This window comes from Passer domesticus, chromosome 25 (genome assembly GCF_036417665.1).
Source record: "Passer domesticus isolate bPasDom1 chromosome 25, bPasDom1.hap1, whole genome shotgun sequence".
Lineage (NCBI taxonomy): Eukaryota > Metazoa > Chordata > Aves > Passeriformes > Passeridae > Passer > Passer domesticus.
Genome location: NC_087498.1, coordinates 843695 through 861887, shown reverse-complemented (window position 1 = coordinate 861887; position 18193 = coordinate 843695). Strand labels below are relative to the sequence as shown.

At 49.9% G+C, this 18193-nt stretch overlaps 1 protein-coding gene across 5 annotated transcripts in view; it reads right to left on the bottom strand.

Moving 5' to 3' along the window:
* Nucleotides 1-906: 906 nt before the first annotated feature.
* PPP1R12B (protein phosphatase 1 regulatory subunit 12B) overlaps nt 907-18193 on the bottom strand; it is a 132631-nt gene continuing 115344 nt past the window's right edge. For all 5 annotated transcript variants that reach the window (XM_064399289.1, XM_064399290.1, XM_064399291.1 and 2 more), the window contains 6 exons: nt 16649-16665; nt 16042-16189; nt 15346-15450; nt 15026-15079; nt 13628-13678; nt 907-4012 (listed from right to left, as the gene is read on the bottom strand). In XM_064399289.1, the coding sequence (XP_064255359.1) occupies nt 3926-4012; nt 13628-13678; nt 15026-15079; nt 15346-15450; nt 16042-16189; nt 16649-16665 (462 nt within the window). In that variant the 3' untranslated portion in view covers nt 907-3925. The remainder of the gene's footprint in view (nt 4013-13627; nt 13679-15025; nt 15080-15345; nt 15451-16041; nt 16190-16648; nt 16666-18193) is intronic.

Below are 18193 nucleotides of genomic sequence, written 5' to 3'. Positions count from 1 at the left end.
AACTGCTGACCCAGCACTGCCACGTTTACCACTGAATCATGTCCCAGGTGTCACATTCACACACCATTTGAACACTTCCAGAGATGGCAACTTCACTGCTGCTCTGGGCGGTTCTGCCACTGCCTGACAACCTCTTCAGGAAAGAACTTCTCCCCAGTCTCCAACCTAAACCTCCCTAACTTGAGGCCATTTCATCTTGTCCTGTCCCTGTTCCTAGGGAGCAGAGCCTGACATCACCCAGCTGTCCCCTCCTGTCAGGAGCTGTGCAGAGCCACAAGGTCCCCCTGAGCCTCCTTTTCTCCAGGCTGAGGCCCTCAGCTCCTTCTGACTTGTGCTCTGGGCAGCCTTGAACCTCAGATGAGCAAGGCTGGACCAGACCTGGGGCACAGGTGGGAAATACCAAAGGTCCCCACAGAATTCTTCACCCCCAGCACAGAGTCTGGTTCACAGTCACATCCTGCTCCACCAACCCTAAGGGAAGAACTCAACCTGCACCAACCACCTCCGAAGACTGCAGCACGTGGAGGTTCCAGCAGCCTCACCCGAGACAGAGGTTCCCAGATGTGACACCATCTCCTGCCTGTGCCACATTTTGTGCTGACAAACTTCTGAGCAGAGCAAAAACAGGGCTTGCAACCAGAGTGGGAAATGGGCCTGATCCCCAGTGTGGTGCTGAGGAAGATGGCACCCTGTCCTGTTTTATCTTCCCACTGATGGGTGCTTTTCAGGGATGCCCATCCCAGTTCCTTCATTTCAGCTTCCCCTAAAAAGGTACCTGTGTTGTAGCTGCAAAACTTTTGTGCTTTTATGGATGATGGATATTGTTATGCCATGAGGATTTTGGGAGAAAAGGAATTTTAGCACAGACAACTTGTAATTCCAGAAAGATGGAAGCAAAGTCAATGCTTCTATTTTATCAACTCTTACTTTATTCATTTATAAATACTGTTGTGTTTACAAGCATCATAGCTGTGAATATTATTCCCAAACTTTCAAACACATAATACTTATAATACTATATAACAACAACCAGTAAAACAAATCATTCATCTCAGGGTTTGAAAGGCCACTCAAAAGTTGCATAAAAATACATTCTCTCCCCATCTCATCAGCCAGTCCTGCTTCTCCGGAGTTTATTTACATAGAGCCATCACCAAACTTGCAGCCACAACAGGTGGGTTCATCCCAAGCAATAAAAATTAACTCACCCCAAGCAATTGCTTAGAAAAAAAAGCTCATGTTCCCCAAGGGAGACCACGTCTGGCAAATGCTCTGGTTCCAAGAGGGATCAATTTTAAAAACCTATTTGCTCTGCACCTTGTGCCAAGCACAGGGTTTGAGGTGTCCTGTTTGTCACCTCCTCAGTGCACTGGTTATGTCAGGCAAGAAGTGAGACAAAAAAAATCCATTCTCAAGAATTTGATTTGCAGCTGCGCCGTCACCACGAGACGCTCACGGCTTTGGCTGATCAGGGACACTGAGCTGTGGGGGCCCAGGCTCAGAGAATCCAGTGCTAAGCAGACACTTCAGCTAAAGTGGTTTGGCTTTGCAAGGTGCCACTCAGAACGAGCCTCCCACAGCCCTTCCACTCTGCTCCTTGCGAGAAAGCGCAGTGAGTGTCCTGGTAAGAAGGGGCAAATCATCAGTGCGGGATGGATTTGTCAGATTGGGTTGAACCCTCTCCCTAAAACAGACACCAGGCTTCTTCCTGCTGCCAGGAACCTGCCCGTGAGAAGGACAGGGTCTTGATTCTGAACTCTCCTCCTCATCCTGCCGGGATGGGTGGCCCAGCTGGGGAGTGTCCCCTCCTCCACGCGGCACAGAAGGGACAGGGCTCCTGATCCCCGACCTCCTGAGCAGAGCTGAGCCCGAGGCTGAAGCGAGGAGCGGTCACCAAGAGAGAAAACATCAAGAACGGCAGAAGTACTCACAGAAAGAGTGCACCAAGAGGGAGCGGCGTGCAGGGGAAGCATCGACTGGATCTCAAGACTTAAAGCTGTTAAATAGAGCAGGGTTAAAATCAAGGAATATAAAAAGGATGCCTGGCTTAGGCAGTGCTCTGCAGAAACCCTGATGCCTTTACCAGCTTTGGTCTCTTCCTCCCAAAGCTCAGCAGCAGAGGCAGGGCCTCAGTACCAGGAGAAACGGTGCCTCAGCTGCACAAATGGCTCCACCAGCTGAAGAGCAACTTGTGGTCAGAGCTGCCTGGGGAGACCTGGCAGCTCCAGGAAGAGCAAGAGAGGTGGAAACAGGCAGGACAGGCAGGGGAAGGGGGGAAAATGGAGAATTAGGGCAGGGGGAAAAAAAAGAGAGAAAACCCCAGAGAGAGGAAAACAGAGATGCTTTCTGAGGCAATAACCAGCAAAAGGTTCAAAAAAGCCCAGGATTGCCTGATAGAGATAAGTTTTACCCTGCTGAGCAAGCTCAAGTATTCTGCTCATGTTCAAGTATCTCATGTCTCTGGTAGTGGAGAGTTCCCCCCAGCCAGAGCCAGCAGAGCTGCTCAGGAACATGGTAGAGCTGCTCCATGGCCACCTCCAGGTTCAGTGACCAAGAACTGCTGCCCTTGGCCAGAGAGAGAATGGGGAGTTGAAGGACAAAGGGGATGAAAGAACAAATATGGAAGGGTGTAGATGGGAGAATGTTTTGGATGCAGCTGGATGTCTCTGAGAGGGAAGGTACTGTTTGAGAGGAGCCAATGCCTAAATGCCCATGGGAGAGAACAATTCCAAACTGTTTAGAGTGCATATGTATTGAAGAGGAGTATTTCTGGGGGTTTCCTTCAAGGTCAAAGCTTATCAGAAGTTTCTGACAGGTCAGAAGACTTTCATCATGGTGATTTCAGTTACCAGCAGCTCCTTGTCCCTCTGACACTGACACACCCTGACCTCTCCAAGGTGTGTGGGACAGGATGCTAGCATTCTCTGGCTACAAATCCTACTGCAAATCAAAGGGAGGGTACCTGAAATACCAACCAGGCTCTGCTGTGGGGCTCTGCCTTCAGGGAGGCAGTGGGAGAATGTCCCAGATGGCTTTTGGGGAGGGGAGGCTGGTTTCTGGCATTGGCACAGCTCCCTGCAAGGTGATTGATGCTCACACACAGGTGAGAGCGGCAGAGGGTCTGTAGGGGTTCAAGTTTGTCCTTCACAAAGCTCAGCAAGTGCCTGGGGTATATCCTGTCCCAAGGAACAAGTGTCCAGGTGGCAACTGTATGCTACCAACCACAGACAGGAGCCCTGGAAGGACACAACGTGACACAGGATCACCCAGGCTGTGGGGGAAAGGGAGGGTCAGGGGTAAGGGTCTGACACCAAGTGTCAGCACTGATGTTTCTGTAAAGGTTCAAAATCTTATCTAAAATAGAAGATTCAGTCTACTGGGGCAAGAGGAAAAGGTGTCTGTGCAAAACAGCTCATCAGCCTGTGACAAACGTGAGCTCTGGTGGCTTTCACAGCATCACATTTAACCAGAGTCCCACGTCTCAGTGGGCTGATGTGCATCCTCAGAGTCCCAGCCCATGTTCACATTTCCCACCTGTAAAGGCCTTGGATATGCTGGGTTAGTTCTTCAGATGTCACTTTTTACAGTAGGAGCTTCCCACTCCAGGTCAGAGTCCAAAACCAAATACTGAGCTTTTGGAAGAAGTTTTGGCAGCTCAAACCCAGTCCTCACATTTCTCCCTTGAATAAAATGTCCGAGATACCACAACATGCATAAATTAAAAAAAAAAATGGCAGGGGGTGTGTTGGGGGGAAACAGGGGTAGAAAGGGAATGTACAGCAAAGGGCAGGGCAAGGCAGGTGTGACATTGATCCCACGGCTGAAACACTTGCTGTACGTGACGGGAAGGAAGGGGGTAGGGCTCGGTGGGGGGTTGGCAGCTGGTGTAGGACACCCCTCCTTGTCCCTCCTTTGCTCTGGATTCCTATTTGGAGAGTTTGCTGATGACACGAATGAGGGCTCCGTTCTCATCCTTCAGCCTTTGGTTGTCCGACTTCAGCTCTGTCAAAATCTGTGGAGAGACAAAGAGCAGTGGGATCAGAGGGGCTCAGGGGGCCAGAGGGGGCACTGCATCCCCTCCACCAGCACACTATGGCTCTGCAGCATCTCCAGAGCTTTTACAAGCTGGCTGCCAGGCGTGAGGGGTGAGAGGGGCCTCGAGCACAGCACTGACCAGGGAGCCCTGGTGCGAAGCAAGGCCACAGCCCCAGCAGCAGGGCAGGACCAGACCAGCAGGGCAGGAACCATTTCTGAGCTGTTTCACCCCAAACCTCTGCCCAGAGGCTAAATACAGCTCAGCAAACAAGTAAAGCTGGTTTTTCGGATATGCTTTTTTCATTTTTTCCAGGACTAGAAGGGAAACCAGAGGTCTGGAATTTTCATTTAGGACTGGACCTTGCAAAATCTCTTTAGAATACCCACAAATCTCCTTGGGACCCTACAGATGTGTAATACAGTCCAAAGTGCTGAGGCCAGAGGACTGGTAGAACACACTGACACTGGAGGTACCTCCTGGGTGCTCAGCTGAGGTTGCAACAGACAAAAGCCTTTGGAAACACAGAAGAAATAGCTTCAACAAGACCCTTCCAGCATTTCCCCTTGGCATAAACCCTGCTGGCTTCCTGTGGGCAGTCAGTGACCTTCCCTGGGCTGTTCCCAACCGCTGGGCACCAGAGGGAGACCCCTGCTCCTGTCAGGGGTGTGACACACAAGGGGTCACTCCCAGCACAGTGCCAGCAGATCACAGAGTGACCAGCGCCAAGCCTGCAGGGGCACCCAGGGCAGGGTGGGATCACACATATGGCACCTGTATGAGCTCAGCCACGACTTCTGTCTGCCAAGGTGCATCTTGGAAGAATTCCCTCAAATTAAAAATCTGCATTAAATCTTCTCCTTCCTCCTAACCTGGTGTTTCAGCTTTGACCACAAAGTACTGCCCCCCTCCACCTGCAGTCCCTCCATGATGACCAGCTCTGAGTGTGGGCAGCTCCTGGGGCAGTTCCAGCTCCCACCAGAGCAATTCCCTTCTTGCACGGCTGGGCCAAGCCATGTGGGCCCCAGCACACCCAACTCCATCCCTGTGGGGACTGCTGGTGGATGTTTCAGGTGAGAGGTTTTTTAGAGAGGGAGGAGGGGCTGGTGCTGCATGGTGGGATATTGTGGGAAGGGTAAATCCATGTGCTGGGCTGACAGGTGCACCACCATGGCTGGGCTGTCACCAGAACAGCACTCATGCCTCCTTGTGCCATTTCTCATGGCCAAAGAAGAGGCACCGCCATCAGCATCACCAAAGTGATCAGCAGCTCAGAGGTACAGCAGAGCTCTTGATAGCTCTGCACTCCTCTGTTTCCCCCTGAGCTTCACCTCCCACTCACACCGGTGCCTCCCAGTGCCCCAAGAGCCCCACCAGTCAGTCCTGTCAGACCCCTGTCACTGCCTGGGGTGGCTCTGCAGTGCCCATTGCTGTGACAATAGGCGTGTGAAGTCCTGACACTTGTTTTGGTGGAGAGAACCTGTCACAGCTCCCAGAAATGATGCAAGAGAGAACCACTCCAGTCCCAGGGCTCAGCTGGAGCCTGACAGGGTTGTGCCTCATGGGGAGCTTCGTGTGACCTTGTCACTCATTTGAAAATGAAGGAGTGTAAGCAAAAGTGCAATAAGAGCCTCTGGACACGTTTCCTGGTCATAACCCAGCTCCACCAGTGCCCAGTGAGGCTTCCTGAAAGCTGCACATCAGCCTCAGACAATACAAGCCCAGGCGTTCCTCCCTTTGAAGCAGACCAGTCTCAAGTCAGGTGAAATGAGCCCCGTGGGAAAAGGCTGCAAGTTTCTAGCAGCTTTATGGAAGGGTGAGCAGGGGTGTGCCCAGCCCCAGGGACTGGCAGGGCTGGCCATGATGCAGCGTCGGTGTCACCTCGGTTTGGGCTGGAGGCTGCTCTGACAGCAGGGCTGTCACTGGGGCACTGCAGAACACAGCTCCTCAGAAACCATGTGCATTCAGAAAATGAGATTCTGAAAAGCACTGCTGCCAGAGCATGGTACTTCTGGCAGAGCTTAAACCAGTGACACCACTGCACAGCTGTGATGCCCACAGCCACCACTGAGGCACAGTTTACACATACACCCTGTGTTAGACCTACTAAAAGAGCTGAAAATGAATCAGCAGAGCTCACAGACCATGGCTCTCCCCCAGCTTGGGCATGGGCAGGGAACTGCAAACCTGTAAGTGAGGAGGGAAGCATGAGCCTCAGCCAGAGCAGAGGGGGATGGAAGGACAGAGGTAACATGAGCATGTCCTGGGAGGAGGAGAGGTGACTTGCAGGTTGTGAAACATCAGTTCTTTGTCTGGAAATAATTTTGCCCAATTTTCCCTCTCAGATGTCAAAGCATGTGGGGAAGGAGAATGACTTAAACTCACGGTTTATGAGAAGAAATGAGGCAGGGTCAGGTTGGTGGATAGTTCCACAGATTAAAACCAGAATGGCTGTGAGATCATTTCACCTGACCATCTGCACAATCCAGGGCACACAATATAACACCCGACTCTCCTGGCCCTTGTGACACACATGTGGGCTTGAGCTGAGACTCCTGGAAAGGGGAAGCCACAATTCCCCTGGTTAGTTTGTTTCTGTGGTTAATCAGCCTTGATATAATTTGTGTGCTAAGAATAGATGTTTTTATTCTGTGGTGCCACTTCCAGCCCACAAGAGCACATGACTTCTTGTGTCTCAAGGGATATGAATATCCCTACTAACCTGCAAAGGACAGGTAGGCCCCCAAGAAAGGAGCATTTACAGCTTTATTTTAGTATTGAACCAATGAAGTAGCAGGAAGAGATGAAATTTAACTGCGTGATGTGTGAAGGCAAAGCTTAGGGAAGATTCATCCATGGGTTTCCACCATTAATTGTCCTGGATTTAAAACAGAAGATGAAAACACAGAGCACTCCTGGTCTGGCTCCTGCTGCATCCCCCACCCTGTGCCAGCCCACAGGAGGCAGGGGAATGCTGAGCCTGTGGACTCATACTCAGAAACTTCAGTTTAAAATAAGGAAAGGAGCTTGTCATTTTTGTTTAAGTGACCAAGAAAACCTGCTGAGGACAGCTCACTTTGTAGTTTTTCCAAAAATACCCTTTCTGTCTAAAATGTTTGCTTTCCACAACATCCCTGAAAATTTCCTGACTTTGGATAATCTGATTTGATGAGTGCTAGCTTCTCCCTGAACTAAGTCCAATTAAAAATAATTATATTATAAGCAGACATGTAGCACAAACCACCTATTTTAAAGTGTCCAAGGCCAGGCTGGACAGGGCTTGGAGTGACCTGGTCTAGTGGAAGGTGTCCCTGCCCATGGTAGGGGGTGGAATGAGATGAACTTTAACGCCCCTTCCAACACAAACCATTCTGTGGGTCTGTTTCAAGGCAAAGTACCAGGCAAGGAGCTGCTGACACTGCCAAGCCACCCCAAAGCCATTCCCCAGTGCTAAGCTGGCAAGGGCAGCAGCATCTGCCAAGCAGAGCAAGAGCCAGGGGTGAGCAGAGCTCCAGCAAAGCCCTGCCGTGGCAGCAGCACCATGCTCTGGGAATTCAGAGATCCTCTGCCACAAGCTTTTGAGCCAGAAGCTTCACCAGGCACCCTGGAGAGCAGAGGCGAGCGGGAAGCGCCCGGCCAGGAGCGGAGACCTGCCTGGAAGAGTGGAAGAGGGAGGCAAGATGAGCCGGAGGGAAAGCAGCTACAGCTCCTCTGATTCCGAGGGCTTGGAGGGCAGAGAAAGTCTGGCTACGACCCGGGTCAGAGCCCTGTTCTCAGCCAGCAGCTGCTCATTCATCTGCCTCAGAGTGTGAATCTGTTTGAGCTGGTGGAGATTCTGCAGAGAGTGAGAGGAGTGGACAGAGAAATACAGAGAGAACATCATGGAAACGAATGGGCACAGAAATGGGAGTTTAGTCCAGAGGCAGTGAAAGAAAAAAAGAGAATAAAAGAAATTAGTAGCAGTGTGGATGGGGAAAGCCTGACAACACACCAAGGATATTTTTGGAATCAGCCCTTTCTCCAGAGGCCCCCAAAGTCTTAAAAAAGGTCAAATACAGGGATTTCTCACTACAAAGCAGGATTGTATTCCAGTTTACCCAGACAGCCCAGGGACTTGGGAACTGCTGTGAGACCTATCACCAGTGACTTAACACCTAGACAGGCTCTGAAAGCACTGCTGGGAACTGAGAATTTCTTTAAAACTCCTTTTCTTCATGTATCTCTAAAAGCCAAAGCAGCTGTTTGGAGCAAAGAGCAATCAGAGCTTCCTGGAAGATCCCAAAGACTGAAGCACCTGAAAGTGTCACTGTCCCACAGCAGATCACCAAGACAGGTACTGTGTCTGCTTGTGTCTCTCATCCTTGAGTGATGCTCCTGGGTCTGCTCAGGCTCAGTCCTGCCAGAACCTCTGGGGTTTGGTTTCTCATCCCTGCCCAGATTCAACTCTTCCCTGTCTCAGGGCTCAATTTATCTCTGACCTTCAGAGGGGACAAGTCTGAACCTCAAACTGCATATTTTAGGAAGAGGAGTGTGAATGAGAGCATCTCCCACAGTGGGGATGTGCCAGGAGGGCATTCCTGGTGACAAAGGCAATGAGGGGCACAGGACAGTGCAGAGATCAAGCCCCACACTGGGGCTTGCACAGGAACAAACTGGGAATGGGTACAAATTGTGCGTGGGTACAAACTGGGGCTTGCACAAGAACAAACTGGGCACAGGTACAAACTGGACATGGGTACAAACTGGGGCTTGCACAGGTACAGCAACAATGGGAGGTTGGGAACAGAAGAGCCATGAGGAAGCAGAACAGGGAAATGGTACAAGCCATGCAGACACCCAGTGCCACAAGGATGACACTGTTCCCAGTAATGCCAAGGTGAATTCATGTGCTGGACATTTACACCACTGCAGGTCCAGGAGATGCCAAGAGCTGCAGAGCTGCTTTCTGAGCAGCATCCCTGCCCTCCTTCCTCCTCAGAGGTTGGGCAGCTGGGCCACAAGAAAACAAGAACCCCCCCTGAGCAAGAACCCATCCTGCATGATGGAGGGAGCCCCAGCACTGGGCAGGGGCAGACAGGAAACATCCACAAGAAGAGTTGTAAATTCAAGTGACAAAATCCCAGCCCAAAACCAAAGCAGTCCCACAAAGCACCGTATTCCTCCCCATGTCCACTTAGTGGCAGAAGAAGACAGAGGGAAGGGTCTATGGGGAAGAGGGTTCCTTTCTACCTTTTCATTAGCAGAAAGTACTCAAAGGGAAGTGCTGTCTGTCCTGAACAAGGAGCAACATGAAAGAATCTACTGTGACACCAAGACAGTGACCATCCATCCAGCCTGCACTACTCAGGTTGCCCAGAGCAGCTGTGGCTGCCCCATCCCTGGCAGTGTCCAAGGCCAGGTTGGACAGGGCTTGGAGCAACCTGGGATGGTGGAAGGTGTCTCTGCCCATGGCAAGAGGTGGAATAAGAAGGGCACCTTCAAACCCAAACCAGTCTGGGATTCTGTATGACCCAGAGATGACTGCAGCTGGCAAGGAATCTGCTGTGTCTCAGGACATTTTGTCCAAGGGCGCATTCCTGTAAAAAACTGAAGCCCTTTGTACCCTCAACCATCAGCTCCATTCTTAGCTCCCCAAAAGCACTACATTTAGTCTCCATGACAGAATGAAGACACCTCTTTAAAAAGCTTTGCTAAACCAAGGTAAGCAAGACAGGAAGGCAGGGAGGCAGCAAAGGATGGGGTTTGAGCCTCTGAGATTATCAAACTGACAGAGCAGCTCCTGGGACACACAAAGACAGTTCTGACCCTGGATAATCAACAGATCCCAAGACAGCTACACCAAACAAACTGCAGGAAAGCTGCAGTGACACCTCAGCAGTGAGATCCCTGCTCACCATATCCCATCTATCCATCCACCCATCCATCCATCCATCCATCCATCCATCCATCCATCCATCCATCCATCCATCCATCCAATCCATCCATCCATCCACCCATCCATCCCTTCGCAGCCCAAGATTCACTGGCTGGCACTGTGCTTATTGAGGACAGACAGACATGGCACAGCTGTCCTGTGATACATCACACCAGGAGCTGCTGGAAGATGATTGTACTGGAATAGTCACTTCTTTTGATGGCACCAAAAACGGTTGAGGATACTTGGTCTGTTCACCCTGGAGAAGAGGAGCCTGAGGTCAGAACTCAGCGGGGGCTGCAGCTCCTCCCAAGGAGCAGCTCCAATTTCTGCTCTCTGTGAGCAGGGACAGGACCCCAGGGAGGGGTTGGAGCTGTGTCAGGGGAGATTCAGACTGGATATCAGGAAAGATTCTTCCCCCAGAGGGTGCTGGGCACTGCTCAGGCTCCCCAGAGAATGATCATAGTCCCAAGGCTGTCAGAGCTCCAGGAGCGTTTGGACAGTGCTCTCAGGGAGGCACAGGGTGGGATTGTTGGGGTGTCTGAGCAGGCCAGTGGTTGGACTGTGGGTCCCTTTCAATTCAGGATATTCCATGATTTTATGATACACAGATAATAAAGACCCTCTGTTTTATAACACGGCTCAGAGCTGGCAGAAAGCATCTAACATACATAGTAGGGGCACCGTGCTATGTGAGGTGGAAAGGACTGTGATCATTTCAGAGACCACCTTTGGTTTTCCACACCAGCACAGCACAGAACCTCAGCATGGTTCCATCAGCCCCTGCCAGCCTCCACATGCTGCACAGCCCACAGAAAGGATCATTTATGTAAAAACGTGTGTGTGCTGCAGGTAGGCCAGGCTCCTGTTTATGCACCAAATCCAGCAAAGGCTGGGAAGCTAGGACTGAAGCCAAGGGCAAAGAGCAGGATCTGGATGATACCGCTGTGATTGCTTATCACTCTGCTTGATACTTGGCTTAGCAAAAGCAGGTTTCTCAGTTCTCTGTACCTGCCTTCAATTAACAGATTTTGTGCCTGCAACACTAAATAAAAATGCCCAGAGTCTGCACGATGGTTGAAGCCAGGAGCTGCAGCACTGCTATGGAATAAAGGAGCTTCTGTGACCTTCAAGAACAATTGCTGTGTTAAGTTGGGACCTCGGGCACTTGGCATTGAATTCAGCTCAGTGCAAATGTTAATTTTCTTTCTCCTGCCTCGGCCAAGGTTCTGGATCTCCAGTTAAATTGTGCAGTTACTCAGGGAAATGCTGCACTGCTCTGTCAACTTTGCAAGAGCAGGTCTGAGGAGCAGCTCTGTGGAGCAGCTCTGCCACCAAGGTTCTTGAAGTTATCAAGCCTGTCTTGTTCCTCTTCACTTCCCTATGGCTTTGGTACAAGGGGTCACACTCCATACAGGAACAAAGCTGATTCCCTCAAACACAGCCTGAAGTACTGCATGTTTCTGTCAGCTCTGTCTCCTCTTCCTCAGAAGTCAGCTGCAAGGAGAGGACAGCCCTGGGCAGGACATCTCATGTGCACAACTGGACATAGACACCACTGGATCCAACAGCTGGATGTGAGTCTTGCTGGATTCAAAGATTAGTGTGAAGAATTCCCAAAACCAACCTGAGACCTAATCAACTGAGAGGTTTGGTACTTTCTACTTGCTGCTTTCCACATTAAAGGAAATTGGTGGATTTGTCTTTTCCTTCACAATTCCTTACTTATTCCTTCTGACTGCACAACAGCTACTCAGGTAGTGCAAGGAGCAAGAATGAAAGTCCAGCCAGAATTAGTAGATTTTCCTGGCTCAATCCCACACTAGTGACTATTAGGGATGCTCTGCAGATGTTATCTCCCTCCAGGCAAACACAGCAGGGCTGTTTCTCCCACTTTAAGGCACCATGAAAGTGGACACAACAGTTTCCTTTTGGAAAGGTCCAATTCCTTCTTTCTTAAGAGATTTCATATTCCTTTTTTTGGAGTAGATGTCAAACAAAGACATGTCACAGTGCCCTTAGGTACTCACTCCATGCTTGTTTTGCAGAAACTAGTAAAAATGTAGCACCTCAGAAGAGAGATTTTCCAAATTCTTGTCTATTTGTTCTACTAACAAAAGGCCACTTTGGTTGTCCCACACAGCAAGAACAGGCAGAGAGCAGAGTCAGCACCTCTCAAGGACCTGAAGCTCATTTTTGAGCCGGACCACAGGTTCCTTCAGCTCATGTCTCTCGAGGCAGGGTGAGAATATGTCCAACCACCAGCAGCGCTTCTCCTGCACTCCCTTGGCTTCCATGGCTCTGCAGCTCCAGACCACCTGAACTGGAGGTGCTCTGGCTGTGTCCAACAGACCCTGCAGGCACCTTCCCTCATTAAGTGCTTTCCAGAGCACTATGCTTCCAAACTGAGGCCACTAGGGGCCACCACCTAGTCTCCTTACTCCAAGGGCTGAAGTTGCAGGCTTGCAGTGATCTGCAGAGCTGAAGGACCAACACAGTCTGCTCATGCCTGTATCTCTCTTGAAGACCACAATTCTGTAATTACAGGAAAGTCTCTGTGCAGTTAAAGGTTCCTACCTGCTCATTGAGCAAAGAGTTTGGAATTTAGACATATTCAATCCTTTCTCCTTCTCCTCCTGGCTCACACATCCACACTTATTTTCTTCTCTCCAAGAGAACAAGAGCCTTTACAGCAAGAATCCACCATATCACTGTGCTACTCATTGCAGCAGAAGATGCAGCACAAGCCTTTCAAAGTTATGTGCTTGGTAGAAACAAAAGCTTCAAACAGAAACAGAGCTGGAACCTCCTCCAGGGTGCAGGAAGTCGTTTCTGTCAGGGCGTGGTGCAGGGAGAGCTCTCAGGTGGGTCCTTCCTTCTGAGAGCAGCTTGGTCCCACCTGCTCGTGTTGAAAGGGAAGGAAAGCACGGGGTGGAGCAAAGGGGACACTCTGTGAACATGAGCACTGACATTCAGCAGAGAGAACGTGATGCAGCGCTGCCCAGCCGCGAGAGGCTTCAGGGGTGTGTGGGCAGCCAGGCCCTGCAGGGCTCCCCTCACAGACACAGCCGTCCTGGAAGCCACACCATGGGAGCAAGAACGTGCTAGAACACCAGTGGCCATGGCTCGTGACAGCAAGCCATGCTGCACATCCCATCGGGAAGCAAATTCCTGTTTGCTGGAATTATCCCAGGCTGCCGTGGCCTCCCAGTGCCATGCTTTGGGAAGGGAGTATAGGAACACAACCACTCTGTGCTTTATCCTGGCCAGTGTGCGTGAGCTCAAAAGCCAGCTTTGTCTTCTTACCCATCCGGAGAGAACCTCAGGGGCTTAACTTGGGCTGCAGACTAGTCAGAGCACAGGGGGTCAGCACACTGGAACTCAGCGATGCCACAAAAAGTTAGTTTGGGAAGGCATTTAAGGAGAACAGCTTTCACCATTCTCGGATCAAATAGCAGAACAAATCAAACATAGGAGCAATCAGATGAATGAGAACCAGGACAGTTTATTAGCATTTCATGTTTGGAGAACAGGGCCATTAAAGCAAGATATGATTGCAGAAAGGAAAATGAGATCCTTCCCATGGACACCTTTACCATCCTCCTCCTGGGTGACAATCCCCAAAGACATCAATACAAAGCATATAAAATGGAATAGACACAGTGAAGATTATTTCTTACCTTCATTTCCTCTTCCATTTCAGAGAGTTTCCGCTCCAAGGCTCGCTTCTCCTGTTTACAAGGATTCATGACAAAGAAGGTCACAAGGATTTGGAAGAAAAATTTACAGTATATTTTCTTTTAAAGAAAAATAGGAGTCTTGTGTTTCTGTAGCAGCATTCCCTGAAGAGGGGAATGCAAGGCAGAGGTTACAACCAGGAGCTGATCAGATGGGAGAGGGCAGCTGGCAAACCAGCAGGGATATAACCTGGGCCTGTTTGGGCAGATCACAAGCTCTATTCATATCCCTAATGAAATTATTCCCCATTTTCAGTGATCCCAGTTCTCAGGAGCTGCTGATGAAATGTGATTTTGAGCTCTGTAGGTGAAGTCATGGATTTACTTATACTCCACTAAAGATGGCAAAGAGAAAAGTCCCTCAGCCACTCAAATAGGAAACAGAACAAGGAAATTCCCTGCCTGGAAATCCTGTTTCTCCCAGAGAATCCAGGGCTGCAAAGCTGACTGCTTTCAGTGCATTTCAGAAAGTGAGGATTAGACTGTGCTGTGTGAGTGGCCTCAGCTACACCTGTGCCAAGGTGAGGAGAAGTGGACTCCTTCAGTGACTTTCCCAACATAAAGGGGCTCAAACTACTCCAGGGACATGCTCTGAGAAGGAGGAAGTGGGAAATACATCAAGAACAAGATTTACACTCTCTGCCCTGCTTCTTTGCCCAATGCAAAGAGCCATGAGGAAAAGAGTGAGGAAAAGGCAGCTTCTGAGTGTGCTGTGGATCATGAGTTCTGGGTCATTTTTTGCCCACAGCATGGTTCATCAGGGATTCATAAGTGCAAAATGCATGAGCCATCCTGGAAACAGTTAATGCATCTTCACTGAAAACAGCTGGACATATTTTTACTTTCTAACTCATAGAATTTGTGGCTGTTGTGATCCTAATTCAAGAGAAGTTATACAGGACATTGCCCTGACTTCAACAAGGCCAAGTTCAAGGTCCTCTCCCTGGGTTGGGCAATCCTTGGTATCAAGGCTGGGGAAAGAAGGGATTGAAAGCAGCCCTTCCAGGATTTTGCCTTGTTCCCCCACCACCCCAAACCAGTCTTTATTTGTAAGGTCAATAATGTTTTAAGCATAATAGACCAACAGTCTCTCAGTGTGATACAATCCGTTGGTCCTCAGCTGCTTAGAACCAAAGAGAGGAATCAGAATGAAGCTGATGTGCAAAGAGAGCAGCAGAGCCTCAGGCCCTGCAAAGGTCAGAACACAATTATCATTGTGCACTGCTCCTCAAGGCAAAAATACAACTTATCTTTTAATTAACACGTCCCTTCTAGACATAACTGCCCTGCACAGCAACACGAGGCACAGGCTGTGACTCAGAAGAAAGCAGACACACGTACCCTCTTCTCCATCTCCAGCATGCTGGACCGGTCAGAAGTTTTCTCCTGTTTCTGCTATGGAAATTAAAAATAGAAAGTGATTAAACCTGAGAGCACTCACAGGGTGCTGCACAAAGGCCAAGGCAGCCTACAGATGCTCTTGCTGGGGATGCAACATGTTGATTTACAAAATCACTTGCTTATTTCTGTTTCCTCTATGGCACCTTCCCTCCCAAGAACATCCTTTCAGGAGCTTCCCTCCCTTTCCCATTCTGGAACAAGTGTTGGTTTGTCATGGCCAGCTCTCAGTTTCTCCAGTCAGGACCTGGATTTTCCCTTACCTGGGCTGCTTTTTCCAACTTTGCTTTGATATCAGCCAGCTCAAGCTGGGCTTCTTGCAGCTTTGACTTCAGCTTTTGATTTTCAGACAGGGCACTCTCGTATAACTGAAATGCAAAACAAGACATCAATTAACCAGGCTGCTCCTGGTTAATTAACCCCATCCTGCCAAGCTGCTCTGAGCAGACATGTGCCCTCAGCACTGAGCTGAGGGGTTCACTTTGCTCTCACACATCAGCAGATGAAAAGGGAAAACAGAACCAACTTGGATGCTTTACTTATGTTTTTGTAACTCATGAATTAGAAATGAGAAAACAGCTGTTGAATTTTGTAGGGAGTTTAAACACAGCCAAGAGGGGACAGTTTTAATTTAGGTAATTCTTTACTCACAGGGTGGTCAAACCCTGGCACAGGTTGCCCAGAGAAGCTGTGGCTGCCTCATTCCTGGAAATGTCCAGGTCCAGACTGGACAGGACTTAGAGCAACCTGGGATAGTGCAAAGTGTCCCTGTCCATGACAGGGGTGGAATGGGATGAGTTTTAAGGTCCCTTCCAACCCAAACCACTGGATTCTTTGAAACAGAGAAAATGAACATAAACGTCTTCTCTTTCTTCCCACTGATTCTTGGGGCCGGTTTCTGCAGCGACAGGAAGGTTCTGCAGTGTGTGCAATGACAAGGATCAGTTCAAAAGCCCTACCTTCTTGTAGTCCCTGTTGCTCTCCTCCTCTGCGCGGCTGCTGAGCGCGGCGAGCCGGTTCTCCCTGCGGCTGTAGGCACTGGAGCGGCCGGCGGCGCGGTCGCTGTAGGACGAGTCACTCGGGGTGGGGTTCGTGGCTGCCTCCAACCTGAAACAGGAGCAAGATCCTGCACTGTGGGGCTGTGGTAACTTGGAGCAGCCAGCAGAGAGCCCAGCTGGACGGGACTGGAGGGAGTGGCAGACCCAGCTGAGCCAGGGCTCTGGGGTCTGTGGGAGCGCCCTCCACTTGGCCCTGGGGATCGCTGCAGAACCTGGCAGCCACCACCACTACAACAACTGGAAAAAATCCCGGGGTACCAACCCGGCCTCCCATGGGCACTGACTTCCCACAAAGCTCTCATCTCCATGGTGGGAACCAGCTCCATTTCTAAGAGGGCACTGAGGTAAGTAATTTGAGGAGTGAAGAATAGAAGCAAACAGGTGCCCAGCTAAGCTCAGAAAAGGACCAAATAGCCAGTACCAGACTGGATTTGAAGCACAGGGAATCCTCAAAGGCATACAAAAACATGCTGCCAATAAATATTACACAGGAAAAAAAAATTCTTACCTGGAAAGTCTTTCATGCTGAAGGGAAAAAAAAAAGGCAAATGGTAATTAATAATGAGAATTAATAATTCAATTCAAGAACTGCAGAGCTTCCAGGTAGCAGCAATTTCCCACCTCAGATACCAGCACCCAGCTCATGCCAGGTTACACAGAGATTTCCCAGCTCAAACTGGCAATCTCCAATCTTTGCCTGAATCTTCAACTGCTTCAGCTCCTCTGAAGCACTTATTTCACTCATCTAAGAAATCCTGAACCTTGCTGTTCAAATCCTTATTTCCAGAATTGAAATGCCTTCCTTGGAATCCAAACTTATCTACTGCTTCCCTTTTCCAGTGAAGTTATTCTTCCTGACTACGATCACTGTGCTGTGTGATGTGGGTGAGGGGGATCTCCCAGTGTTTGTGCTGAACTTGAGAAAATCACACTCTTCTCTCCATGGGGCAAGCAACTCCCCATGGAGAAAAGCTTCATGGTGGCAGACAGAGACACAGCAGCAGCTGCAGGAGGGAGGGAGAAGACTCTTACACCAGGGTGTTTGGAGCCTCTGTTGGGTTCTTCCTTCCCCATCAACACCCAAACCTCTGCTGTGCTGTCCTCAGCTGCCTTTGGACATTGGGGGCTGGAGTGTGTCCAGAGAGGTGAATGGAGATGGGGAAGGGGCTGGAGCACCAGGAGCAGCTGAGGGAGCTGGGAAAGGGGCTCAGCATGTACAACGGGGGATCTGGCTCTGGGCCCAGGGAAAAAGGTACAGGACACGAGGAAAGGCCTCAAGTTATGTCACGGGAGGTTCAGGCTAGGTGCAGATCAGGGAAAATTTCCTCCTTGAAAGGGTGGTCAGGCCCTGGCACAGGTTGCCCAGGGTAGTGGTGGTCACACTCCCTGGAAATATTCAAAAAAATCTACAGATGCAACACCTGGGGACATGGTTTAATGGTGAACGTGGCAACACTGGGGGAAAGTTTGGGCTCAATGATCTTAGAGGTCTTCTCCAACTTAATAATTCCGTGATTCTATGAACATCCTACAGAGGCTTGATGTGGTAAACCACCATTTCAATGCAATTTTCTGTATTGAACAGTTCCTTCCTACAGTTGCATAAACCCAGTGGTGACAGCATCACTATCCTGCAGGACATGCCACACTGACACGAGGTTTCTGTCTGACAGACATTTACTCAAATTCCAGGTGCATTCCAACTCTTTATGGTCCCTTGAATTGGAAGTTGAGCCCAGCATTCCTCTGCTGGTTTATCAGTAGCATCATTGTTCTGAGTGAGCACAAACCTCCCACAGGCACTTCCAGCCAATTCCCTCAGCTCTTTTTAAGAGTCAACACAAAGGACATCACAGAGCAGATGAGAGGTCAGGCTTTTTGTGGCCAGACATGCTCGCACTGCTTGTGCTGTCAGCTACACCAGTAAATCCAGTGCTAAGGCCTTACTGGGAGGCAGATTTGCTGTGTGTGGCACCCTGGTGTTTGAAGACTTCAGACCACCCGCTCCTGCCTGGCACCCAGACAGTGCCTCTGATCCTGGGCAGGGATCTGG